This window comes from Nannospalax galili, unplaced genomic scaffold (assembly GCF_000622305.1).
Source record: "Nannospalax galili isolate Female #2095 unplaced genomic scaffold, S.galili_v1.0 scaffold851, whole genome shotgun sequence".
In the NCBI taxonomy this organism is placed as follows: Eukaryota; Metazoa; Chordata; class Mammalia; order Rodentia; family Spalacidae; genus Nannospalax; species Nannospalax galili.
Genome location: NW_008330578.1, coordinates 1571720 through 1598949, shown reverse-complemented (window position 1 = coordinate 1598949; position 27230 = coordinate 1571720). Strand labels below are relative to the sequence as shown.

Genomic DNA, 27230 nt, shown 5'->3' with positions numbered 1-27230 from the left:
GAGTTCAAATCCCCTGCACTCTCGTAAAAGCCAGCATGGTGGTGCCCATCTGTAACCCCAGTGCTGGACGTGGGGAGGACAAAGACAGATAGATCCCTAGGTTTTGCTGCCCAGCCAGCCTAAGCCAATTGGTAAGCTCCAGACTCAGTGAAAGACCCTGTCTCAAAAAATAATGTACAGTCAGGCATGGTGGTGCAGACCTTTAATCCCAGTACTTGGAAGACAGAGGCAGATGGATCTATATGCGTTCAAGGCCAGCCTGACCTACATGGTAAGTTTCAGGTCAGCCAGGGATACATGGAAAGACCTGTCTCAAAATAATAACAGTGCAGAGAACAATACAGAAAGACACCTGATGTTAACCTCTGACCTCCACATGTATGGGCACGTGCACCTACATACATATGTGCAAACATGGATGAACATGTACAGAGAAAGAGAAGCCCTCCTACCTTCTTTTACTTTTTGTAAGGTGTAAACCATCCGAGGATGGATTTTGCCCACACTCTCAGGGCAGAGCCGGTTTCTAAGCTTGCTCCCCACAACAGCGAGTTGCAGAAAGGACTCTAGGCGGATGGCATGTTTCCAGGGAGGGTATGTGGCAATCTTCTCCAAGTCCTTACTCTCTGAGGCAGGCTGGGTGCCCACTGTGTAGATGGTGACCCCAGCCCTGCGGAGGTGAGAAGCAGGAATGGACACGTTGTCTACAGAGGACCCTTCTGTGATGACCACAGCTATCTGCTGCACTCCTTGCCTGGACCTGCTGCCCTTCTCTGGAATGAAAACTTCATTCCTGAGGAAATCCAAAGCAGCACCTGCCTTCGTCCTTCCTCTTCTTCCTCTGTAGCTTAAGTTGTCTAAATGGTGTAAGACTTGGGTGACATTCTGAAACGCAGCCAGGGAAAATTCCAGCCGTGGTTCCTCACTGTAAAATGCCAAGCCGATTCTCACAGCATCAGGATGGATATTGAGGAAGTGGACAGTGGTCTTCAAAAAATTGATCACTTGTTGGAAATTGGATTGCCTAACCCTGCTAAACTCCTCAACGAGGAATACCAAGTCAGCTGGAATAGTAGTCGGGCATGCTGGGAACAAACACAGAAGGAAAGGGTTTAGCTCCAGAACAGAGTAACAAGAAAAACACACACACACACACACACACACACACACAGTGCTACAACCATGATCTGCTCAGGATTAGAGGTTACAACAATATACGACTTCTCATGTTCATAGAATTTAGTGAAAGTCTTTTCTTGGCATGATGGTTAAAGAGGGTTACTGGGTTCATGCCTATCTCAAAATTCTCACAAGAGTATTTACATCACTTGCAAAATATGTAAAGATATGAACATCCACCATAAAGTGATTCAAGACCATTTCTTCAATTTGTCTAAGTCTCTTAGAAGCATCTGAATGCTGACTGGCTTTTTTCTTCATTTTTCTAGCTTCAAGAGACCCTGGGCCAAATCCCCTTTATAGGATTTAATAATTTTATTTAATGATTTTCCCCTGCTCATGTTATTTCAACAGGAACGATGTGAAATTTTGCAAGTTCCATGAAAAATCTTTCTCCAAATACTGGGCTAGGTAGACAGGGTGGTCCATGCCTATAATCCAACACTTGGGAGGCTGAGTTAGGAGAATCACAAGTTCAAGGCCAGCTTGGGCTATATAGTGACACCATTCTCTGTCCTGCCCCAAAATATCAAGCTAGCTGACTGTTTTACTTTTCTATAAAAGAACCTTCTTTTGGGTCTGCCTCCAGCTGAGAAATGAAGCATAAATTCACTCACTGTGACCAGGAATCCTGGTACCTCCCTCCCTACTGGGTGCAATGCCTAATGTAGGAAAACCCACCATGCCCACATACCAGCTAGGTCCAGGTCTGTTTTGATATATGATAAACCTACCCCCAGCACATGCAGAGGGCTGAAACCAAAATGTACACAAACAGAATCATGAGATACAGCCTAGGGAAGAGGCCACAGGGTCATAAAATTTTTCTTTAATCTCTTAGTATCCTGCAACCTGTGGTCCTTTTTTTTATAAAGAATGAAAAATTAATCCTAGACTTCAAAAGAGTGTCATCTATGGCTTGAGCAAATCCAAAGCTCCTTCACTAGACACTCCAGACATCTTCTTCTCCCGCTGGTATCCAGTGCTGCCACTCTCAAGATTTATTCTCTGCCCTCATCATCACAGTCATCCTTCACTGGGTCCATATGAATCCTTATGACCAAGACCAGGTGATAGGCTGACCTTAGAGCCCTTCTGAAACTGGGGTGCCACTGGGGGTCCAGACCCCTACTGAGGTGGTCCCGCTTCAGGACCTTTCTGGTTACATCATTCCCTTCTAGTGCTTTAAAACCCTGTAATCAAGGTCCACCCTAGCCTCATCTTTCCAACATTTTTTAGGGAGCACAGGGTCTCATGTAGTCTAGGCAGGCCTCAAACTCCAATTGTCCTGCCTCAACCTCCCAAGTTCTGGAATTACAGGTGTGAGATACCACACCTAGCTTATCTCTCTCAACATCTAAAGCCTCTCCCTGATCCCAGTTGACTGTATTTTTCCATTTTCTTCCATATTCATTCATACTATTACTATTTCTATACCCTTATCTGGAGTGCCAAACCCTTGTCTGGTTCTTCCCTAAGCTCTTCCTTTTTCCTTATATATTTAGATGATACCCTGATGGGGTTCTCTAGTGTCCCCTCATTTTCTTCTGTTTCCACTTTATGTGGGATCTACAAGGGGTGGTGTGTGTGTGTGTGTGTCTGTGTGTCTGTGTGTCTGTGTGTCTGTGTGTCTGTGTCTGTAAGAGTGTCTACGCATGCACACGGAAGCCAGAAGAGGGCACTGAATGTCCTCTTCTTATCATTCTCCATATTTTTCTTTAAGGCAGATTTCTCCTTAAATCTGGGGCTCCTGTTTTCTCAGCTAGGGTGGAAGGTAGCAAGCCCCCGAAATCCTCCTGTCTCTGCCTCCCTTGGGGCTGGGGATATAGGCATTTGCAAGGCCTCCCAGCTTGTTATGTGAGCTCTGGAGTCCAAACTCAGACCCTCATGACTTTGAAGCAAGCACTCTTAACCACTGAGCCATCTCCCCAGCCCCTATAAGGTGCTTTTCAGTTCCTTAGTGCTCTGCTGGGTTTTCCTCTTCTTGTTTCATATACATTTGTCTCTCCTGCCCATAAAACGGCAAAGACTCCCAAAGCTCCAGATGCTATAGGGCCTAGACAGAGCCACGGCAATGCAGAGAGAGGAAAGATCAGCTGTGGAGTCAAGGAATGATTCCCCAGGAGAGTAACTTCAGAATTGAATGGGAAATTCCAACTGCAGGCAATCCAGGATGTTAGTACAGTGCATCTCAGGGTAAAAAAACAGACGGGAAGGCAAGACATAGCTACAGAAAGTGCTGAGTGGTTCGGCGTGGCTGGTGCACAGAATATGTAAAGAGACTAGAAGATGAGACTCCGTGGTGTCCAACCAAACTGTACCATCCTCAGGGAACATTTGGGGAATAGATGAGGGTGTTTGGGATTGCATAATGACTCAGAGATGTTCCTAGCAGGAATCGGAATTCTTACACCTCTGACAACACACAACAATCCTATAATTTGTTCTTCCCAAAATGCTGAGAGTGCCTCCCTTGAGCTCCTTGAATGCCAACCTAACAAAAGACTTCATCTCTGGGGGAAAGGCTGAATGATCAATCTGGAAAAGTATAAGGAGGCTTATATTATTATTCAGAAATGTTCACTCCCTGCTCCTCATTTCCATGGGAACAATATACTTTCTCCCTCCGCTGCTGCTGACAGTCACATGACTTGCTTTGGCTAATGGAATGTTAGCAGGTGCAGAAAGAATCTGAAAACAATTTCTATGGGTTTCTCACTTGTGTCTCTGCCATTATCATGGGAGATATGTCCAGAGCATCCTGGTGACCTCAAAAGCAGAGCCCAACTCAGATCAGTCCACCCATTCAAATTTCAGATCCGTGAATGAGCCCAGGCAAGATCAGCAAAATGATGAGGTTAGACCTAACCAAGATCAGCATCCCAGACCTGTGAGGATAAATTATTATTTTCAATCACTGATTTTTTTTCAGATGGTTTGTTAAGCAGCATCATTGTGGTTACCACAGATACAAGATGTACACTTGAGGCATTCCCAGGCCAGCTTTCTCTTCTCTGGATGTAGGGTCTAGTGTGCCTCAATACCAAGGCATCCACTCCCTGCCCCTCTCTGCTCTTTCTCAAGACTTTCTTCCTCCTCTTCCTTCCTTCATTCCTTCCTTCTTTCCATTTTCCTTCTTCCTGGTCTTGAATTCACTATGTAACTGAGCATGACCATGAACTTCAGATCCTCCTGCCACATCCCCAAGATGCTGAAAATACAAGCATGTACCACCACACCCCGTATATACCATGCTGGGGATAAAACCTAGGGCTTCATGCTTGTTGGGAAAGTGCTCTTACCAGATAAGCTACATCCCAAGACTTTCATCTTGTGCTATGACTTCCCAATAATTCACATAGCAAGGGGCCAAGGCTTACCTCCTACAGTTTCCTCTGCAGCCTCAATCCTGACCTCTGGTTGTCGAGTTCCCTGGATCACCACACTCACATCCCGAATTAGCTGCCTGACTCCATCTTCTCCCTGAATGTCAGACACAAGGGCTAGAGACCCTATGCCCTCCAGTTCTGTCCTGTCAAAGTCCTGTACACCCATAGACATGACTTCCACACCTTTCTCCCTCAGGGTCTGTGCAGCATCTCGGACCTCGTCCTCAGATTTGCCTGAGGTAATGACCACTGCATACTGGGGAACGCCCCATAGGAACCGGCTTCCCGCTGCCTCCTGGAAGAAGGTCTGGTGAAGGTATTGCAGAGCTTTGCCTGTCTTCCTGGAGCCACCTCGGAGCACAAAGTGTTCCTGGATGTGAGTGATCATCTCCTTCTGGGTCTTGTAAGTATTGAACAAAAACTCTATGTGACCTTGAGCTCCATACTGAGCCAGCCCAATTTGGTACTTGTCCCTGCCAATCTCCAGCATGCCAACCACTCCAGCGATGAAGTTCCGTATCCACTGGAAACTAGCCCATGATGTTTCCTGCGAGGTATCAACCAGAAAGACCACATCTGCATAGGAATTGGTGAATTCTGGAGCTGAAAAAGAGAAGGAGGTGGGAGGAAAAGACAGATGAGAAAATAAATTGAGTTCCTGCAAAAAAAATGGAGTACAAGGATGGTTTGGTGTGGGCAATGTGAGAGAAATAGGTAATGTATTTCTACAACTCTGGGACTCTGTCACAAGTTCTCTCTCTCTCTCTCTCTCTCTCTCTCTCTCTCTCTCTCTCTCCTGGCCTGAAGCATTTACTGTCTGCTTTATAGCCTTTATAGTTCTATATTATTATTCTTCAACCAATGGAAGAAACAAGAGAAATGAACCAGTGGTTTCTTTGAGCTAGAGTTTTATATCTCATCTGATCCTCAGAAATCATTCTAAAAGACTATTGTCACGGCTAGAGAGATGGCTCAGCAGTTAAGAACACTGGCTGTTCTGGAAGAAGACCCGGGTTCGAATCCCAGCACCCACATGGCAGCTAACAACTGTCCATAACTCCAGTCCCGGGGATCCGACAGCCTCTTCTGTCCTCTGCGGGCATTGCACGACACAGGTGCACTCACCTACATGCAGGCAATACACACATACGCATAAAAATAATTAATAAAATATTTTTTAAAAAAGACTATTGTCTTCTTGTGCACATGAAGACACTGAATTAAAGTAAAGCTGTAGCCGTTGCTCACAAGTAAAACATGGAGATGCACAATGAAAAACACGGGTCTTCTGGATCCCACACCTCTGGACCCCACACCCCATGCTGTTTGCTCTGAACAGTGTGATGGGATGTTTTCTCCCTTCTGTTTTACCCATGAGAATGCCATTCATCCTTCAGCCCCATCTCAGACCTCCCTTCCTCTAGAAGTCTTCCTAGATTCTCCCATGATGGCAGATCGTCCTTCCCCTTTGGAAGTCTGCTATTGAGTGGTAGAGTTGGAACGGTGAAGTTGGATACACCTTACCTCTTAGCTTATTCCCCACTGTTGAACACAGAGCCTGAAGAAGGCTTCCTGAGAAATCCTGAAGGGTGCTGAAGTTTTCCGTGTTGAAGAGAAACTTCTCAAATGGTTCGCTGGCTATTTTTTGTAACTCCTGAACATCTTGAACATTGACCCCTACCACATACACAATGACTCCATCTCCTTTCAACCAGTCAGCTGCCTCCTGGACCTCATCATTTGATTCTCCATCTGTCACCAGGATAACTATCTGAGGAACTCCATCCTTGGCCCGGTTGCCACCCCTCTCAGTCAAGTAGTTGGTTCTGATGAACTCCAGGGCACTCCCTGTGTTTGTGCCTCCTGTGCTATAAGACAGATTCTGGATCTGCTCCAGAACTACACTCTTCAGAGAGTACTGGTTCAGCTGAAAGGCTGGGTAGATGTTGTCATTATACTGGACCAGCCCCACCTGGACCTGGTCACTGCTGATGTCAAGGCCCAAGACAACAGAGTAAAGGAAGTTCTTTACTTTCTGGAAGTTCTGGGGTCCAATGCTGGTTGAGCTGTCCACTAAGAATACAATATCAGCCAGAGATGCTTCTCTGCAAGCTGCAAGAAAGAGGGTAAAGGGATGGAGTCACAGACTGCTCAAAATACTTAGACTCAGTAGAGCTGCATGGTGAATAGAAAGGAACAGTCATAGCAGTGTGCCATCCCTTCCCTCCCCTGCCCCCTGGCAGCGTGGCATCCCCCACACCCCATCACCTTCCATGGCTTCCGATCTGCTCTACCACCTCCAACCTTAAAATCCACTTGGACAATCCTTTCATCTTATTAAGAAGGAAAGCCATGAACAAATTTATCAGCATACTGCAAAAGGGACAGTCCTCTTTCTAGTCAAGATAAGTCATTGGCCATTGGTCAGAAATCTAGACTATTCCCTTAACAGGAATTGGCAGGAATAAATCTCCCTTACAGGTCTTACTGCAGCTTTACCCCTTATCAGCCCTTTGACCTATCTGTCACTCACCTCTTGGAGCCTTAATTTTATTCTCTGCCCCACCAAAATCTTTATACCAGCCCCTATGTTCCTGTGGGATGTTCTGAGGCTAAAACCGGATCATCTAATGTAGCAGACAACATCAGTGGTCTGTCCAGTCCCTCAGCTTCCTTTTCACCATTTTACCATTTTCTGAGCATTGCTCTTTGGAAGACTTCCCTCCAGCTGCTGGAACTGCTTTCTTTTCTGAAATTTTACAAAGCCTAGTTTTTTGCTTGACCCAGATTCAGGGTCAAGACAACCCCAAGACATAACATATGCTCGAGTGCCCTGCAGGGTCAGGCCAACACTACCGTTTGTGGAACTGTTGCCTGAGCTCACGGCCTTCCTTACTTTCCCTGCTTCTCTGACCAGCATATCCTCACTAAGCCCCTCCAGAAATGCATGTGTTTGGAGAGATGGCTCAGCGGTTAAGTGCACTGGCTGCTCTTGCAGAGGACCTGGGTTCATTTCCCAGCACCCACATGGCAGTTAACAACATCTGTAACTCCAGTTCCAGGGGATCCAATACTCTCTTCTGGCCTCCATGAGCACTGTATGACATGAGTCATACAGACAGACAGACAGACAATACACTCATACACACAAATTTAAAATATAATAAATTTTTAAATAGTACTAATTGTTTATTTGCACACTTGAGACAATGGATCAGATAAACAAGTAAACAAGTTTTAGAAACTGTAGCATATCAAATAAATGGTAGTTATGACTATGTACTTAAAACATCTTTGCAAATCTTGAAGAGCTATAAAAAAGCAAGGTATATAATATTTATTTAGCCATATAAATGTCACCCGGTGAAAAAAAATCAATGAGTCAAAAGTCTTGGCACTTCTTCCAATTCATCAATTCATATACTCCATAGAAAAGAATATCAAAATAACAAATAATGAAGGTTTGTCCTCTTGTGGGCTTTGAAAGAGACCACACACAATCTTCTCTTTCTCTACTCAAAGTTGTTCACTTTAGGAAATTCAATGCAGATGCCCACTAATTTAAAACAAATGCATGTAAGAGGTTTATGCTAGGTGTGACAGGGGACACACGTAATCCTAGCACTTGGGAGGCAGAGACAGGCAAATATCTGTGAGATCAAGATTGAGGCCAGCCTGGGCTACATAGTGAGTTCCAGGCCAGCTGGGGCTCCAGGAAGACCCTATCTAAAAAAAACAAGAAGTTTAAAAAAAATAAAGTTGTTCACCAGAGGTAGCCTTCTCTGCCCTGCAGTAGGGTAGGGGCTGAGACCTTAGCAGACCACCTGAGAGCACCTGAATCTGGCCTTGAGTAGTGTGCCCACTAGTAGGGGTCCACACATTAGAAGGAAGCCAGTGCACCTGACTGGAGCCTGACTTGGGCCTCTGTGGGAGCCCTGAGTAGCTGATCCAAAGCCATCAGTTCCCTCCAAAATAAAATCTGAGAGAACCTGAAACCTAGACCAACCAGCTTTACATACCCAATAAGAAAAAAACCAAGGCATACCAATAATACAAAGAGAAGCAAACTTCAACTCAACAAAAGAAGGCCTGAGTTTCATATCAGATTCACAAACAACAAAAAACCCACATGCTAAAATCGCAATGGAAAAATAATAATATGGAAATCCAAAACAGCATGTTCCCACAAAACTCCACCAGTCCTGTAGAAGAGTTCTACAAGGAGAACCCCCTAGCAATAACCCAGGATGCTGAATTTAAAAGAACAATCATAAACATTGTGATCAAGGAATTCAATGAGTTTAAAGAACATGCAAACAAATCAAAAAACTAAAAGAAGATGGGAATAAACTTCTCACTGAATTCACAAAAGAGATAAAAACATTGAAGTAAACTAAGGCTGAAATGAAGAAGGAAGTGAAAAACTCAATAAGCCAATTTGAAACGACAGGAGAAAACCCCACCACTAGAATGAATGAAATGGAAAACAGATTATCAACACTGGAGGATAAAGTTGAAGACTTGGACTTCCCAAGCAAAGATTATGATAAATTTTTTAAAACACAGGAATGGAATATGCAGTAAATGTGGGACACAATGAAAAGACCAAATCTACATATCATAGGCATAGAGGAAAGAGAGGAATTTCAGATCTTAAACAGGATTGTAGAAGAAAATTTCCCAAAATTAAGGAAAGACATCCCCATACAAATACAAGAAGCACACAGAACACGAAATAGACAGGACCAGAAAAGAAACTCCCCATGGCATATCATAGTAAAAACACTAAATGTACAAAACAAAGAGAGATTACTGAAAGCTGCAAAAGAAAAACAAGTTACATAGAAAGGAAAGCCCATCAGAATTACAGCTGACTTATCAACACAAACTATGAAAGCCAGAATAGCCTGGATTAAGGTATTTCCAGGTCTAAATGACCACAGATACCAACCCAAAATACTTTACCCAGAAAAAAATGTCTATTATGGTTGAAGGGGAAAGAAAAAATCTTCCACGACACGAATAGGTTGAAAGAATACAAGTCCACAAAACCGGCCATTCAGAGAATACTTGAAGCAATACAAAGAACTGAGAAAGGAACAACTATACCCCAGGGGCAACAGAAAGAAACTAAATGAAGCTATAATTATGGAATCTCAAAATTAGACAAAGAATGCAAACAGTAATCAAAATGATGGCAACCAATATACATCTTTCAATAATAACTTTAAATATCAATGTACTGAACTCCCCAGTCAAAAGACACAGGCTAGTTGAATGGATCCATCTTTTTGTTGTCTGCGAGAAACCCATCTCACCTATAAGGACAGGCAGTACCTTAAGGTGAAAGAATGGAAAAGAATATTTCAAGCAAATGGCACTAAGAAACAAGCAGGGATTACAATTCTAATATGTGACAAAAAAGACTTTAACTAAAACTAATCAGAAGAGATAAAAAGGGTCACTTCATTCTGATCAAAGGAACAATTAACCAAGAAGATATTACAATCATGAACATATATGCACCAAACTCTGGTGCACCCAAATTCCTAAAAATGACACTATAGGAATTTAAGACACAGATCACCCCCAACTCAATAATAGTACTCCACTATCTCCATTAGTGAGATCAAACAGAAAAATAATAGAGCCAGGTGTGGTTGTTCATGCCTTTAATCCCAGCACTCAGGAGGCAGGGGAAGGCAGATCTCTGTGAGTTTAAGTCCAGCCTGGCCTACATAGCGAGTTCCAGGCCAGCTGGGGCTACAGGGAGACCCTGTCTCAGAAAGACTAAAAAAACAAAAACAGAATAATAGACATCTGAATTAAATGATACCATTCATCAAATGAACATAACAGACATCTACCAAATATTCTACCCAAGCAACAAAGAATACATTTCCTATTCAGCACCCGATGGACCTTTCTCCAAAACTGACAATATATTGGGGCACAAAACAAACCTCAACAAATACAAAAAGATTGAAATAATTCCATGCATTCTATCATATCACAATGCAATAAAGCTTAAAACCAACACTGGAAGAAGCCCTAGTAACTATATGAACTCATGGAGGTTAAACAACACACTCCTGAATGATGAGTGGGTCAAAGCAGAAATTAAGAAGAAATAAAAGTATTCCTGGAATTAAACGAAAAGGACAATACAACACAACAAAACCTCTGGGACACTTTAAAAGCAGTCCTAAGAGGGACATTTATAGCTCTAAGTGCCTACATTAAAAAATCAGAAAGAGGGCTGGAGAGATGGCTCAGTGGTTAAGAACACTGGTTGTTCTTGCAGAAGACCCGGGTTTGAATCCCAGCACCCACATGGCAGCTAACAACTGTCCATAACTCCAGTCCCAGGGATCCAACACCCTCTTCTGACCTCCACAGGCATTGCACGACAGGGGTGCACTTACCTACATGCAGGCAATACACGAATACACATAAAATAAAAACAACTAATAAAATATTTTTTAAAAATCAGAAAGAGCACAAATAAATGATTTAACATTTCAACTCAAGTCAATGGAAAGGCAAGAACAAATGAAACCCAAACTCAGCAGATGAGAAGAAATAAAAATCAGAGCAGAAAATAATGAAAGAGAAACAAAGAAAACAATACAAAGAATCAATGAAACTAAGAGCTGGTTCTTTGAAAAGATAAACAGAATAGACAGACCCTTAGCCCAGTTAACCAAAAGAAAGACAGAGCAAATCCAAATCAATAAAATCAGAGATGGAAGGGGAAACATCACAACAGAGACCCAAAAGATCCAGAACATTATAAGGGAATACCTTAAAAATCTATACTCTATTAAATTTGAAAACCTAAAAGAAATAGATGGGTATCTAAAATCATGGGAAACACCAAAGTTAAACCAAGAGATCAACAGTTTAAACAAACCCATAACATATAAGGAAATCAAAACAGTAATACAAAACCTCCCAACTAAAAAATCTTCAGGCCCAGATGTATTTACAGCAGAATTCTACTAGACATTTAAGGAAGATCTCCAACCAATACTACTTAAATTATTCAAAAAGATAGAAACAGAGGGAGAACTCCCAAATTCCTTCCATGAAGCCAGCATCACTCTAATACCAAAACCAGGTAAAGACACAACCAAAAAAGAAAACTATAGACCCACATCCTTAATGAACATAGATGCAAAAATTTTCAACAAAATACTTACAAATCACATACAGATGTACATCAAAAAGATCATTCACCATGATAAAGCAAGCTTTACTCCAGAGATGCAGGGATGGTTCAATATACACAAGTCAATAAATGTCATAAATCATATAAATGGACTAAGACAAAAACCACATTATCATCTCAATAGATACAGAAAAGGCCTTTGACAAAATTCAACATGCATTCATGACAAAAGTTCTAAAGGGAATTGGACAGAAAGGAACATTCCTCAACATAATTAAAGCTATATATAACAAACCCACAGCCAACATCATTCTAAATGGAGAAAAACTGGAGGCATTCCCATTAAAATCAGGAACCAGAGAAGGCTCTCCACTATCTCCACTCCTTTTCAATATAGTGCTTGAAATTCTTGCTAGAGCAATAAAACAGGAGAAGGAAATTAAAGGAGTACTAATTGGAAAAGAAGAGGTCAAATTGCCCCTTTTTTGCAGATGATGATATGGGATACTATACCTAAGAGAGCACAAAAATTCCACCAGAAAACTCCCAGAACTGATCAACACTTTCAGTAAAGTAACAGGTTACAAAATTAATCTACAAAAATCAGTAAGCTTTCTATATACCAATAACAAGCAATCAGAGAAAGAGTACAGAGAAACCCTCCCATTCACAATAGCCTCATATCAAATATCTTGAAATAAACCTGACCAAAGACATCAAAGATCTCTACAAGGAAAATTTTAAATCTTTAAAGAGATTGAGGAAGACACCAGAAGATGAAAGGAGCTCCCATGTTCATGGATTAATATTGTGAAAATGACCAGCCTACCAAAAGCAATATATAGATTCAATGCAATCCCAATTTTTAAAAAAAATCTCCATGACATACTTCACAGAATTAGAAAAAAAACTATCCTTAAATTCATATGGATGCACAAAAGACCCCAAACAGCCAAAGCAACCCTGAGCACAAAGAACAACACTGGGGAGATTACTATATCACATCTCAAAGTATACTTCAGAGCTATAGTCATAAAAACAGCATGGTGCTGGCACAAAAATAGAATATTTTCAATGGAATATAATTGAACACCCAAACCTGAGCATACGCAATTTCAGTCACCTGATATTTGACATAGGTGTCAAGAATACACAATGGAGGAAAGACAGCATCTTCAACAAATGATGCTGTCAAAAATGGATCTCCACCTGTAGAAGAATGAAACTAGATCCTTATCTTTCACCTTGCACAAGAGTCAACTCCAAATGGATCAAATACCTTAACGTGAAACTGGAAACTCTGAAACTATTAGAAGAAAACAGTGGCAATCACCTATAAGATACAGATGTAGGAAAGGACTTTCTAAATCAGACACCAGTTGCTCAGGAATTAAGGTCAACAATCAACAAGTGGGACCTCCCTCATAAAACTAAAAGGCTTCTGTACAGAAAAAGAAACAGCCAAGAAAGTGAACAGAAAACCCACAGAGAAAAAAAATCTTCACCAGGGACATATCTGACAGAGGTTTAACATTCAGAATATATAAAGAACTCAAAAAACAAAGAATCAAGAAAACAAATGGCCCAATTAAAAGATGGGGTAAAGATCTAAACAGAGAGTTCTCAAAGGAAGAAATAAAGATGGCTAAGAAACATCTTAAAAAGTGTTCAACATCATTAGTAATCAGGGAAATGCAAATTAAAACCACCTTAAAATTTCATCTTACTCTAGTCAGACTGGCTAAGATCAAGAGAACAAATGATACCAAATGCTGGTGAGGATGTGAGAAAGGGGAACGCTCATTCCCTGCTGATAGGATTGCAAACTCATGCAACCCCTATGGAAAGCAGTGTGGAGAACTCTTAAAAACCTAAAACTGAACCTACCATTTGACCCAGTTATACCACTCCTTGGCATATACCCAAAGGACTCATCCTCGTGCAGAGACACTTGTACAATCATGTTTGTTGCTGCTCTTTTCACAATAGCTAAGAGATGGAAGCAACCTAAGTGCCCCTCAACTGATGAGCAGTTAACAAAAATGTGGTATATTTACACAATGGAGTTCTACTCAGCAGTAAAGAAAGATGAAATAATGAAATTTGCAGGTAAATGGATGGATCTAGAAACTGTTACACTAAGTGAAGTAACACAGACTCAGAAAAACAAAAGATGTTTGTTCTCCCTCATTTGTGGATCACCAAATCCTTATAAACAAGTATCCCAATCACCACCCATCAATATAGCTTTTTTTCAACAAAGATTACTACAGAGTTATTTACACAACTGGTCATACACAGAGATTCTCTGTGAATTGCCCAAGCCTAAGTGGCACATCTAGGATGCAACTTCTTCATCTAAGACTCATGGAACAAGGATGAAGAGAACACTAATGCATCTTTCAATTCTCATCAATGAAGCTCCCTCATGCAACAGAGGGCCAGGAACACAAAATGCCATAAATGGCCAAAACCAGAGACACCAAAGAGTCAGTGGAGTGTGAGTCCTTGGACAGGATTCCTATACTGAGATCCACCCACCCAAGGCTCAGGGACCACTGCAGAAGAGGGGGCAGAAAGACTGTAATAACCAGGGAGGAGGTGCACGACCCTACGGAAATAGTCCTACAGGTGCCTGCGACCCTTCTCATACAAATCTACAGCAATGGTGTCACCATGCACAAGACTCATGCAAACCTAGGCAGACTAAAACCCAGCACAGAACTGTGGAAATGAACAAGTCCCAATCTTAGTCAAAGAATGGTTGGTAACTGATTACTGCTGGGTGAGGAAGAGCTGATCTTCTCAAAGGAAGAGACACTAGATAGTAACTAAACCCCAGTGGATGAATTTACACTGAGGGAGTATCTCAGGACACTAACTTTCCATAACAGGCTTTAACACAAATGACAGAATGTATGAACTCCAATGGGGGGGGGGCTACGGGAGGGTGCCAAAGGGGAAGGGGGAAAGGAGTATAAAGATGATTTTATGTACGAAATACACAAAAATTCAATAAAAAAATAAAAATAAAAAAATAAAGTTAGCAGGTCATGGTGGTGAACGCCTTTAATCCCAGCACTTGGAAGGCAGAGGCAGGTGGATATCTGTGAGATTGAGGCCATCCTGGTCTGCATAGTGAGTTCCAGGCCAACCTGTGGCTACAGGGAGACCCTGTCTCAAAAAAGGCCAAAAAAAAATTAACTAATAAAAAAGAAAAAATGTTTGACCAGGCATGGTGGCACAGGGCTTTCAACCCAGCACTCGGGAGGCAGAGATAGACCTCTATGAGACCAAAGCTAGCCTGGTCTGTCTAGTGAGTCCAAGGTCAGCTGGGGCTAAGAGGAGACCCTGTCTCAAAAACAAATAAACAAGTGAATAAATGAATAAACAAATAAATGATCTGTTCTACTTAAGGCTTAGTGATTAATTTATGAAAATTTTTCATCAATTTGGATCCCCTTACTAACATAAGAAAATAGTCGAGGCCGGGGACACTCTTATGACAGCTGCTGACAGGTACCAGCAGGAAATGCTCTTGGGTAGCTCTGGTTAGGTAGCCACTGTGCCAAGCATTTTACTTGAACAGTTTTTACTTAATGCTTTCAACAACTCTCCAAGACATCAACCTAGAAAGAAAATTTACATTCAGAGGTTAAATGGCTTTACCAAGGTGACACTGGCAGTGAAGAGCTTGGATCTAAACCTAGACCCCTTTTCTATAAAATCTATCTTCTTAACCAATATGCTGGTAAATGAAGTAAAATTCCTGGCCCTCTCACCTCCCATGCCTCCACAGACCTCCCATACCTCCGCAGGCCTCCACAGACCTCCCAGGCCTCCACAGACCTCCCAGGCCTCCACAGACCTCCCAGGCCTCCACAGCCAAGCAAGACCAGCAAGTGAACCTAGGCGTAATAGTATCACTGTAGAATAAATAATTCTTCCATCAGCGTATAGAAAGACCACAAGATCAGCAGGGTTGGAAGTCTTTGGTCAGTGGTTGGAGGAGCAGAAACACAGCTTGCTTGGTGAAATTTCAGTCTCAGAATTAAACGTGCACACGTAGGAAATAAGAAAGTAGAAAAAATCCACAAGAGACAAAGTTTGGGGTTCTGTTACGTCTACTAAGAAAGAGGTAAAAAAGAAAGAGAAAGAGAAAAGAAAAGGATAAGTACCTGGAGTCACCGGGTCCACCCGTCGAGCTGCCTTGACTAGAGTTTCACAGAGCTCCTGCCGCAGTTTCTGGGCGAGGCCAGGCAGACCAGAGAAGCTGGGGACAAAGGAGGTGAACTTGTCCTTGGGACTGCTCGCAATCTCCCTGAGCTCTGCCTGAGCAGCATCTCTGATGCCAACAGCATACAGCAGGACACCGGCCCTCCTGAGTGCCTCCGCAGGTTCCCGGATGTGGTCCTCAGCCCTGCCACTACTGACCACCATGGCTATCTGAGGCACCCCTTGGCTTGCCCGGCTCCCCGCTGCTTCCTGAAAGTGATGATCTAGAATGAACTGCAGAGCGAGGCCCATCTTGTTGCCTCCAGGTTTAAACTGAAGCCGCTGTATGTGCCTCAGCACGTCGCCTTTGCGGTGGTGAGTGGAAAGCAGGAACTCGGAACGTGGCACATCGCTGTACTGGGCCAGACTCACGCGGATGGTCTCCCGGCTGACATTGAAGGTGTTTACCAAGGCATACAAGAAGTTCCGCATGATGCGGGCATGCTGGGGGTTGATGCTGGAGTCCACCAGAAACACGACATCTCCCACAGAGGCTGCCCTGCAGACTGAGGAAAAGAGTTCCTTTTAGGTAAAAAATTATAAATACTTACAGGAGCATGAGCAATTTATAAGGGACTACACCACAGCAGACTCTCCCCTTCCGCAAATGTTAGGCGCTTATACAGCCTTGAGGAAGGGCGGGGCTTCATGTGCCTCCTGAGCCTTGTGAGCCTCCCCCGCCCCCCAAGAGAATATGAGTGAGCCCAATCTCGTAAGGGTCTCATGTGAGTGGTGACAGCTGCTCAGATCCAACACAACAGAGCTCATGTTCAACCCTGAGAAAACAGCCATATAACACCAAGTAAAAGCTGGAAAGGAGGGGAAATAAATAAAAAGCTGCTGGCTAAGGAAAGCAATTGAGCCAAATGTAATCCAGGGACACTAAATCCTTCTGTCAATCCTAGAGTCTTGGCACCTCCCATGCAGAAGTTTTCCTAACCTTGGCCAAGTGGAGTCTCATGGAAAAGGCAGATTAATTAACTAATTAATTAATTAAATACCCATGGTTCAGGAGGTCATAGGCCTGGGGTAGAACATGCTATTATTTCACTAATGCTCATACTGTCAAAGCGTCTTCGAAATAGTTGTGCTTATACTCACAGACCTGGGCTCTCAACCTTGCTCAGAGCACCTCCTTCATGTAGTGGGCAGCAGTCAATGGAGAGATGCTATATTGGTTAGTTTTTATTGTCAACTTGATTCAACCTAGACTCACCTGGGAAGAGGGAAGCTCAACTGAGGAACTTGCCAATCAGATTAGCCTAAGGTGATGTCGCTAAGAGATTGCTTTGACTGATGACTGATATGGTAGGGCCCAACCCACTGTGGGTAGCACCAACCCTAGGAAGGTGGTCCTAGGCTATTTAAGAAAACAGTTAAGGGATGAAGAGATGACTCAGTGGTTAGGAACATTGGCTGTTCTTGAAGAGGACCCAGGTTCAGTTCCCAGAGCCCACATGACTGCTCTCTGTAACTCCAGTTCCAGGGGACCTGATGCCCTCTTCTGGCTTCTGTGAGCATTGCATACATGTGATGCACTTAAAAACACACAGGTAAAACACACGTAAAATAAGGAAGAAAAAAGAAAGCTAGCTAAGCATAGGTCAGACAGAGACCTATCAAGCAGCATTACTCCATGATTCCTGCCTCCAGGTTCCTGCTTTGAGTTCCAGTTCTGACTTCCCTCAGTGATGGATTGTGATCTGGAAGTATAAGCCAAGTCAATCCTTTCCTCCCCAAGTTGCCTTTGGTCACAACATTTTGATCACAGCAGCAGAAAGGGAACCAAAACAGAGGCATAACTGGTCAAAGTGCTGAGAATAGTGACTGTGAGTTCTCAGCCCTGATGGAGCAGCTGTATCAGCCACCCCCCACAAAGGCTCAGGGAACGTTGAGGAAGAGGAGGCAAAAAGGATGTAAAACCCGGAGGATAGGAGGAGTGTTGTGAATTGCTGCCTTCTGGACATGACATGACGAGTGCTCTCATGAACTCAGCAACTGTGGTAACAAGACCTGTACAAGATCAAGTCAGCCAAAAGTCTAGTAGAGATGGGGATGGTCTCCCCAGACCCTGCCCCTTTCTGAGTAACTTTTGGCTATTGATGGTTTCTGGAGGAGGGAGAATATAGAATTTCCATGTTTCAGTGGATGGCCCCACACCCATGCACATATGTGAAGGATTAGCATACACATGGAGAGGGGAAGGGGGTATAGATTATTAAATTTCATTGTGCACATGTATGAACATCTCAAAAATAAGGAAACACTTTTAAAAAGAATCCCATGCATTACCAATCCTCTGTGACTTTATGAAGCCAAATCTAGCCACAAGAGAGATGATCACCAAAAAAGTCTTCCAGGTCTCCATGCTAGGTGTGGGGATCCTAGAGGAAAAAAAGAAACCTTGTAATTAAAAATTATGTCTTCACTTAAAATGAATGTATTTACATTGTATGCAAATTATGACTCAATATTGAATTTCAAGGGAAGACAGGGTCTCATGTAGCCCAGGATGGCCTCAAACTTGGCTATATAGCCAAGGATAACTTTGAATTTCTGATCTTCCTGTCTCCATCTCCAAAGTACAGAGATTTTAGGTGTGCACCGCCACACCTGGTTTATGCAGTCCTGAAGATTGAACCAGGACTTCATGTACACTACACAAGCCCTATCCCAACTGAGCTACATCTCTAGCTCAACTTTTAAAAGATGCAATTATGTCTTTCCCTGTACCAACAGACATTTCATAAAAGGAAAAAAGAAAGGAAGGGAGGGAGGAAGGGAGGGAAGGAGGGAGGAAGGGAGGGGCTAGAGAGATGACTCAGCAGTTAAGAGCACTGGCTGCTCTTGGAGAGGACCCAAGTTTAGTTCCTAGCACCTCCATGGCAGCTAACAACCATCCATAACTCCATGTCCAGGGGATCCAAGGCTTTCTTCTGGTCACTGCAGGTATTACACACATGAATACACTTACATTCATGCCAGCAAAACACTCATACAATATAAAATAAAAATAAGTAAATCAAAAACATTTTAAAGGAAGAAAGAAAGGGCTGGAGTTATAACTCAGTGGAAGAGCATTTGCTTAGCATATATAAGACCCTAGGTTCAATCCCCAGTACCACACATACACACACAAAAACAGTAATAAGAATAACTGGGTAAAGTGCTTGCAGCATAAGCAAAAGGACAGACATCAGATCCCTAGAACCAATGTAAAAAGCTGGGTGTGGCTGTGCATGCCTGTAAGCCCAGCACTAGGAATGGAGACAGGCGAATCCTAGGGGCTCACTGGTCAACCAGTCTAGCCAAAATGGTGAGTGCCAAGTTGAATGAGAGAACCTATCTCAAAAAAATAAGGTAGAGAAGTGATTGAGGAAGACTCCCTTATGTCAACCTCTGACCTCCATACACACACATACAGGTGAGCACACCAGCCCATACATGTACATACACATACATCACACATACACACACACCAAATAGCAACCATAATAGTAATATAATTAATAAAGAAGAAAACATTGCCATATTGTGCAAGAAAAACGTCCCTTTAGTCTGATTCAGGAAGAATTCTGTAAACACCTGGCACATACACCTCAGATTCCATTGTTGAAAGCCGTCCAGATGTGGTTTATGAATGGAGAAAGCATATGAGGCTTGGAGTAAAGCTCCCACTTCACACACTGAATTCATTTGGTAGAATATAAACATTTCTGGATGATTTTGCTTGTATTTTTATACAAGGCTTGGATGACCCAATAAACATGTGTAGCATGCAGAAATGGGCCAGTATCTCAGAGCACATCTGCCTGATAAAATCAGTTGAGTCTGAAGATATTTTATATGCCCCTGGAAGGAAAAGAAAATAACTTCCTTCATCTAAACTTGAACCTATTTCTAAAGGCATCCCTGAAAATTTTCTAGTCTCAATTCTATTCTACTTTGTCATGCTAAAAACAATACAGCAATCATGTTAAGGCTCCAAGTGGAGAGGTTACTTCATCTTTATATTCTTAGCCATTCAATCTCACAGCCAGAACTCCTGAAGATAGTTTGAGTTTCAATCACAGATCTACTAAATAGTGCATCTCTGGCAAATTGTGCCTCTTTTCTGTGCCTTAGTTTCCCCGATAGTATCTACCTCATGGTGTAATCAAGATTGAGTTCATTACTGTAAAAAACATTTTTGTCTAAGGCTGGAGAGATGGCTCAGTGGTTAAGAGTACTGACTGCTCTTGCAGAGGACCCAGGTTCAGTTCCCAGCACCCACATAGCAGATAACAACCATCTTTAACGCCAGTTCCAGAGGATCTGACACCCTCTTCTGGCCTCCATGTGCATTGTATACACAGTTACACTTGCGTACATGGGAGCAAAACACTCATAAACATAAAATTTCAAAATCAATCAAAAAAATTTAGGAAACATTTTGTCCATGAAAGCCCCAAGAAAAAGTGGTCCAGAGTGAATTCATGCATAGTCATTATTGTAATAAATATAACACATCAGCTGGGAATAGTAACACATGCCTGTAATCCCAGGACTCGGGAGACCAAGGCAGAAGGAACAGAGTTCCAGGTCAGCCTGGGCTAATAGGAAGACCCTGTCTCAAAATAAGTAAAGAAATAACCAGCCAGATGTGGTAGTGCACACCTGTAATCTCAGCACTCAGGCTGTTAAAATAGAAAGATGGCTATGAGTTCAAGACTAACCCAGGCTATATAGTGAGTGCCAGATCAACCTGGGCTATGGAGTAAGATCCTATAGAAGAAAGGGAGGAAGGAAGGAAGGAAGGAAGGACGGAAGGAAGGAAGGAAGGAAGGAAGGAAGGAAGGAAGGAAGGAAGGAAGGAAGGAAGGAAGGAAGGGGAAGGGAAAGGAAAAGAAGAGAGAAAGAAAACTATATTTCAATTTTTTAAATTCTTGGACTAATAAAGTTAGATGTAAAATAAAACGTTCAGGGGAGGGAGCTACATTTCCATATCCCATTATTTCCTCCTTATTACAATCAATGCAATTAGTCATGAAATGTGAGAAACATTTTATGTAATTGTAAATAAAATCTAGTGGGAAAGTCAAAAGCTTATAAACATTTTACAGCTGTGTGTATATGTGTATATGAATAGCTCAATGCCTGTATATTAAGGATCTGATATTTACATTACATATACTCTTTCAAGAAAATGTTTAAATCTGACTTAAACATGTAGGGCCCACCGTGGAAGCAAGGCATAAAACCATGAAATGTGATTAGGAAAACAGAGGGTGCCGAAATAGTTTTCAGGTAGAGACAGATTTCTCTCAAAACATGTTGCTCAGTTAACACTCACCAACTCCCTGAAACCGTGGTTACCTGCATAAGACTGGGCCAGTCAACATTTAATCAGGGATGAGGGAGGGGCTCGTGAGACACCACCCCTTCAAATGACAGGTAATGGTTGCTGGAGGAGGGCATGTCATTTTAAGTCAATTTTTTATTTTATTGTCTATTATTTTTATTTTATGTGTATGAGTGTACTGCCTGCATGTGTATAAGTGCACCCATGTCATGCAATGCCTGTGGATGCCAGAAGAGGGTGTCACATCCCCTGGAACTGGAATTAATGGATGGTTACCACCATGTGGGTGCTGGGAACCGAACTGGGGTCCTCTGCAGGAACAGCCAGTGCTCTTAACCACTGAGCCACCTCTGTAAATCCTTAAGTCAAATTTTAATGAGGACTAAGAGGGAGGGGATGAAGTATACTGGGATGAAAACAACTAAAGTTCACTCTATACGTGTATGAAACCGTCAACAAATAAAGCAAATAAGTAAATAACTTAAAAAGTTAGCTCACTACAACAATTTACTTTTCTTTCTTTTTTTATTCACTTTGTTGCTGTTGCTGTTTACAGTGCTGAGGGTTAAACCCAGAGCCTTGCACATGCTAGGTAAGTACTTTACCACTGAGTTATACCCCCAGTCCAGCAATAATCAATCTTGAGAAAGTGAAAATTTATCCCAGTGAATGAAATAAATCAAAAAAATTAAATTACACAAAAGAAAATACTGCTTTATTAATGTGTAAACAAGTAATTAGCTCCTCTACCCACTGAGCTACAGCCCTAATCCAACAATCTACTTTTTTTGTTTGTTTGTTTTTGTTTTTTGTTTGTTTGCTTGTTTTTGAGACAGGCTCTCCCTGTAGCCCCAGTTGTCCTGGAACTTACTATGTAGACCAGACTGGCCTTGAACTCACAGAGATCTGCCTGCCTCTGCCTCCCAAGTGCTGGGACTACAGGCGTGCACCACCACACCCGGCAACTTTTTAAGGTTCATTTATACAGGATTAAAAAATTATTTTGCAACCACCATAGTAACAAATCATTTGGGAAGACTCACCAAAAGAGTGCTAAAACCATTGGGTAAAAGTTTGTTGGAGAACAAGATTGTAACAGAGTCTCAAAGAATCTCCTGGAAAAAAAAATGTATAACCTTTGCAGTAGAGAAACTTGGCAGACCTGACAACCAGATAATCACAATTAGCATCAGTAATAGCAAGATAAGGCAACATCACACCCCTCCTGGAATGATGTGTGCGAAAACTCATAGCCTGTATATTTTATTCCTTCCCCAAATCTATGGCCTAAACCTCATAATGGGGAGAGAATCATATAAACCACAATTTGAGGACAGTCTGAAAACAATTGGCCTGTGCGCCTCAAAAAGATTAACGTTATAAAAGACTGAAAAAACCAAGGAAGTAGCCAGACCAAAAGAGCAAACATCACAAATAAAGGCAATTCATGGTCGTAGATTAGACAAAAGGTTATATGAAAAACATTGAAGTCAACTGTTTTAGAATTTATTTGTTTTCATTTTATGTATATGTGTACCACATGCATGCAGTGCTCAAGGAGGCCAGAAGGGGACAAAAGATCCCCTGGAACTGGAGTTACAGCCAGTTTTAAGTTACCATATAGGTGCTGAGAATCAGTCTGGGCCCTGGGCAAGAGCACCAACTGCTCCTAACCACTGAGTCATCTTTCTAACCCAACAGGTTTTAATGAGGACTAAATATTGTATAATAATTATACATCGGTTTTTAATATCCAAGTGTTGATCATTAAGTTCCACTGTGTAAGAGACTATCCTTCTTTTTAAAAATTTTTTTATTTCACTTATGTATTGTAATCCCAGCCTGGGGAGACAGACAGATCCCTGGCCAGCCTAATCTACTTGGTGAGTCAGGCCAATAAGAGACCCCATCTCAAAACAAACAAAACTGTAGACAGGGCCTGAAGAATGATACCCAAAATTGACATAAGGCCTCCACATGCGCGCGCGCACACACACACACACACACACACACACGCACGCACGCACGCACGCACGCACGCACGCACGCTCGCACGCACAAAGAATTCATGCTGTTCTTCAGAGCAACACTTCAGAGGTTGTTCTAGACAGAGGGACAGCATGTGCAAGGACACAGACAAGGTCCTACACTCCCCAAACAGAGCCTTACTCATAGGCTAAGATCTTTGAAGTGCTGGGGCTTAGAGGCTACTCATAGGCTAAGATCTTTAAAGTCCCGGGGCTTGGAGCTCACGCATCTGTGCTATCCAAACTCTTAAGGCAAGGCATGGCAAGTCTGGAGAACTTTAGTTTTCTGAATTCCTAAACTTGAGAAGGTATGTAGAAGAGGGGGTTTGGCAAAGTCATTCAGTCTTCAACTATAAAACGCCTTCATTTAATTCAATTAAATCAGACTCCTTTAAAGTTTGTGTTCTCCTGTAGATTCCTCAACCATAAAATGAGAAGATTCTACCTCTAATGCTTTTGTGTCATTGGCTCTTAAACTTGTTTTGTTTTTTTTGTTTTTTTTTTGTTTTGTTTTGTTTTGTTTTGTTTTGTTTTGTTTTTGACAGGGCCTCCCTAGTTCCAGCCTGCCTGGAAGTCACCATGTGGACCAGGCTGGCTTTGAGATCTGCTGCCTCTGCCTCCCGCGGACTGTGATTAAAGGCGAGTACCACCATGCCATTGGCTCTTTGTTGCAACAGAATCACCCAAAAAGCCTGCTGAAAGCCAGCTTGCTGGATCCCATCTTGGAGTTTCACAATCAGCAAATCCTGGGTAGAGCCCAAGAATTTGCATATTGAAGTGCTCTTTTCCAAAGAACCACACCATTTTTTAAAACACCCTTCTTTTATGCATTTTGCCTACAGATACACAAGACTTGCTCCCACAGCTTCGCCAGTTACACATGGATAAGCTGAATGTCTATTACCATGTAAATGGAAAAAGGAAAGATAAATTTTTGTCTGTTTGGGGGGGGTTATTTTGTAGGATTTCTCTAAGCTTGAAGATACTTTCATTAGGATTTTTAAAACTCTACGGCAGACAAGCTATAAATCTTGGTAACTGCCCAGAGGAGGAAAGTGAAGAAAATAAAGAGAAAAGGCCAGACCATTTGAATTAAACCTATAAGGAGATCCAGCAACATGGCAAACAAGAAACCACTTGGTAGGGAGGTGAAAAAGCCCAAAGTATTAGGGAAAGCATGCTGAGGCTCTGACCAGCATCCAAAAGAAAAAGACAAGAGAAGAAAAGGAAAAGTTATACCATTCTCAGTTAGAACTCAGAAAGGCAGACAGACCCAACAGAACCTCATGGTGGATATCTATGGATTTCTTGAGACAGGGTCCCATACAGCCCAGGCTGGCTTCAAACCCATTATAGAGCCAATATTAGCTTTGAACTCTTAATCTTTCTGCCTCTACCTTCCAAGAGCTGGGATTAGAGACATATTCCACCATGCCCAGCTAAGATCCTTTTTTAATATTTTATTTTTTTATTTTATGTGTACAAGTGTACTGCCTACATGTATGTGAGTGCACCCGTGTTGTGCAATGCTGCGGAGGTCAGAAGAGGGCTTCAGATTCCCCTGGAATGTTGCAACAGAATCACCCAAAAAGCCTGCTGAAAGCCAGCTTGCTGGATCCCATCTTGGAGTTTCACAATCAGCAAATCCTGGGTAGAGCCCAAGAATTTGCATATTGAAGTGCTCTTTTCCAAAGAACCACACCATTTTTTAAAACACCCTTCTTTTATGCATTTTGCCTACAGATACACAAGACTTGCTCCCACAGCTTCGCCAGTTACACATGGATAAGCTGAATGTCTATTACCATGTAAATGGAAAAAGGAAAGATAAATTTTTGTCTGTTTGGGGGGGGTTATTTTGTAGGATTTCTCTAAGCTTGAAGATACTTTCATTAGGATTTTTAAAACTCTACGGCAGACAAGCTATAAATCTTGGTAACTGCCCAGAGGAGGAAAGTGAAGAAAATAAAGAGAAAAGGCCAGACCATTTGAATTAAACCTATAAGGAGATCCAGCAACATGGCAAACAAGAAACCACTTGGTAGGGAGGTGAAAAAGCCCAAAGTATTAGGGAAAGCATGCTGAGGCTCTGACCAGCATCCAAAAGAAAAAGACAAGAGAAGAAAAGGAAAAGTTATACCATTCTCAGTTAGAACTCAGAAAGGCAGACAGACCCAACAGAACCTCATGGTGGATATCTATGGATTTCTTGAGACAGGGTCCCATACAGCCCAGGCTGGCTTCAAACCCATTATAGAGCCAATATTAGCTTTGAACTCTTAATCTTTCTGCCTCTACCTTCCAAGAGCTGGGATTAGAGACATATTCCACCATGCCCAGCTAAGATCCTTTTTTAATATTTTATTTTTTTATTTTATGTGTACAAGTGTACTGCCTACATGTATGTGAGTGCACCCGTGTTGTGCAATGCTGCGGAGGTCAGAAGAGGGCTTCAGATTCCCCTGGAACTGGAGTTAAGAACGGTTCGTAGCCGCAATGTGGGTGCTGGGAATCAAACCCGGGTCCTCTGCAAGAGCAGTCAGTGCTCTTAACCGCTGAACCATCTCTCCAGCCCCAAGATAATTTACTTTTAAATTTAGGCATACATGACTATGGTGATCAAAAGCTTCAAGAAATACCCAGTGCAAATATTCAAAATTAATGTAAAAATGCTTTCTTTCCATTTATACCTTATCCTCTGTGATCCAAAGCTGCTTCCCTTTCTTCTGTTCCCTGTCATAGGGTTGGATAAACACTGGGTCTGGGACTTTCTTACAAGAGAGTCTTACAGTGTTATACAGCTGGACAGCAAGTTCCATAAGACAAACATCTGGGAGATGGGAAGAGGTTCTTCACATATCACATTATAATCCAAATGGTGTGTTTGACAGCAAGAACTAACCTAGAGTTTAGCCCAAACCTACTGCAGAAACACTAACATTTGCTTCCTGTGCCCACTCACAACTCTTAGCTAGGATATAAATACAACTTTGTTGTAAAATATTTGAGGAAAGCTCTGTCAAACATTTCAATGACAATTAATGTCTCCCTAGACTAGAAAGAACAACAAGATGCAGAGCTTGGAGCTTTCCATCAGCCAATGATGAAGACAGCAAAGGCCAGCACACAGTTCTCTGCCACCCAATAAGTGGATGCTGACGGCAACAATGTACCAAAAGACCATGGTCACCCAAAGACTGGCACGCGGTTGGTGAACGACTTAAACTTTTGGAATGCCATGGGATCTCAGCTGCAGGGCAGCTTTTAACTATCTTAGGTCTTCCTTGCTTCCTGACTTCTCTGGTTCTTCCTAATGTCTGGTTCAGATATCAGTTGGGCCATTTGCTGAAAGTGACATTGGCACAATGGGCAACTAGAGGTGTCTCAGGCTCAGCCTTACACAGAAAATGGACCAGAATAATAAATAAACAATTCCATTTTTTGTTTAGTTTTGGTTTTGATTTTTTTAGTATTTTATTTATTTTATTTTTAAATAAAATAATGTATGAATGTATTGCCTGCAGGTGTGTACGTGCACCCATATCATGCAATGCCCATGGAAGTTAGAAGAAGGCATCAGATCCCCTGGAACTGGAGTTATGGACAGTTGTTAGCTGCCCTGTGGGTGCTGGGAATCAAACCCAGATTCTCTACAAGAGTAGTCAGTGCTCTTAACCACTGAATCATCTCTCCAGTCCTCTGGTTTTGGCTTTTTAAGACAGGGTCTCCCTGTCGGGTCAGCTGGTCTAGAACTCACTATGTAGACCAGGCTGGCCTCACCCTCACAGAGAGATTCACCTTCCTCTGCCTCCCAAGTGCTTGGCTTAAAGGCATGTGCCACCACACCC

At 42.3% G+C, this 27230-nt stretch overlaps 1 protein-coding gene across 1 annotated transcript in view; it reads right to left on the bottom strand.

The window, feature by feature from the left end:
• The window catches only part of LOC103747522 (collagen alpha-4(VI) chain-like), a 119683-nt gene extending 101291 nt beyond the window's left edge, over positions 1-18392 (bottom strand). Inside the window, exons 1-5 of the mRNA XM_029554536.1 lie at positions 18307-18392; positions 15918-16520; positions 6093-6680; positions 4560-5171; positions 453-1085 (exon numbers count right to left, since the gene is read on the bottom strand). Coding sequence (XP_029410396.1) covers positions 453-1085; positions 4560-5171; positions 6093-6680; positions 15918-16520; positions 18307-18382 — 2512 coding nt within the window. The 5' untranslated portion in view covers positions 18383-18392. The remainder of the gene's footprint in view (positions 1-452; positions 1086-4559; positions 5172-6092; positions 6681-15917; positions 16521-18306) is intronic.
• Between the last annotated feature and the right edge of the window lie 8838 nt (positions 18393-27230).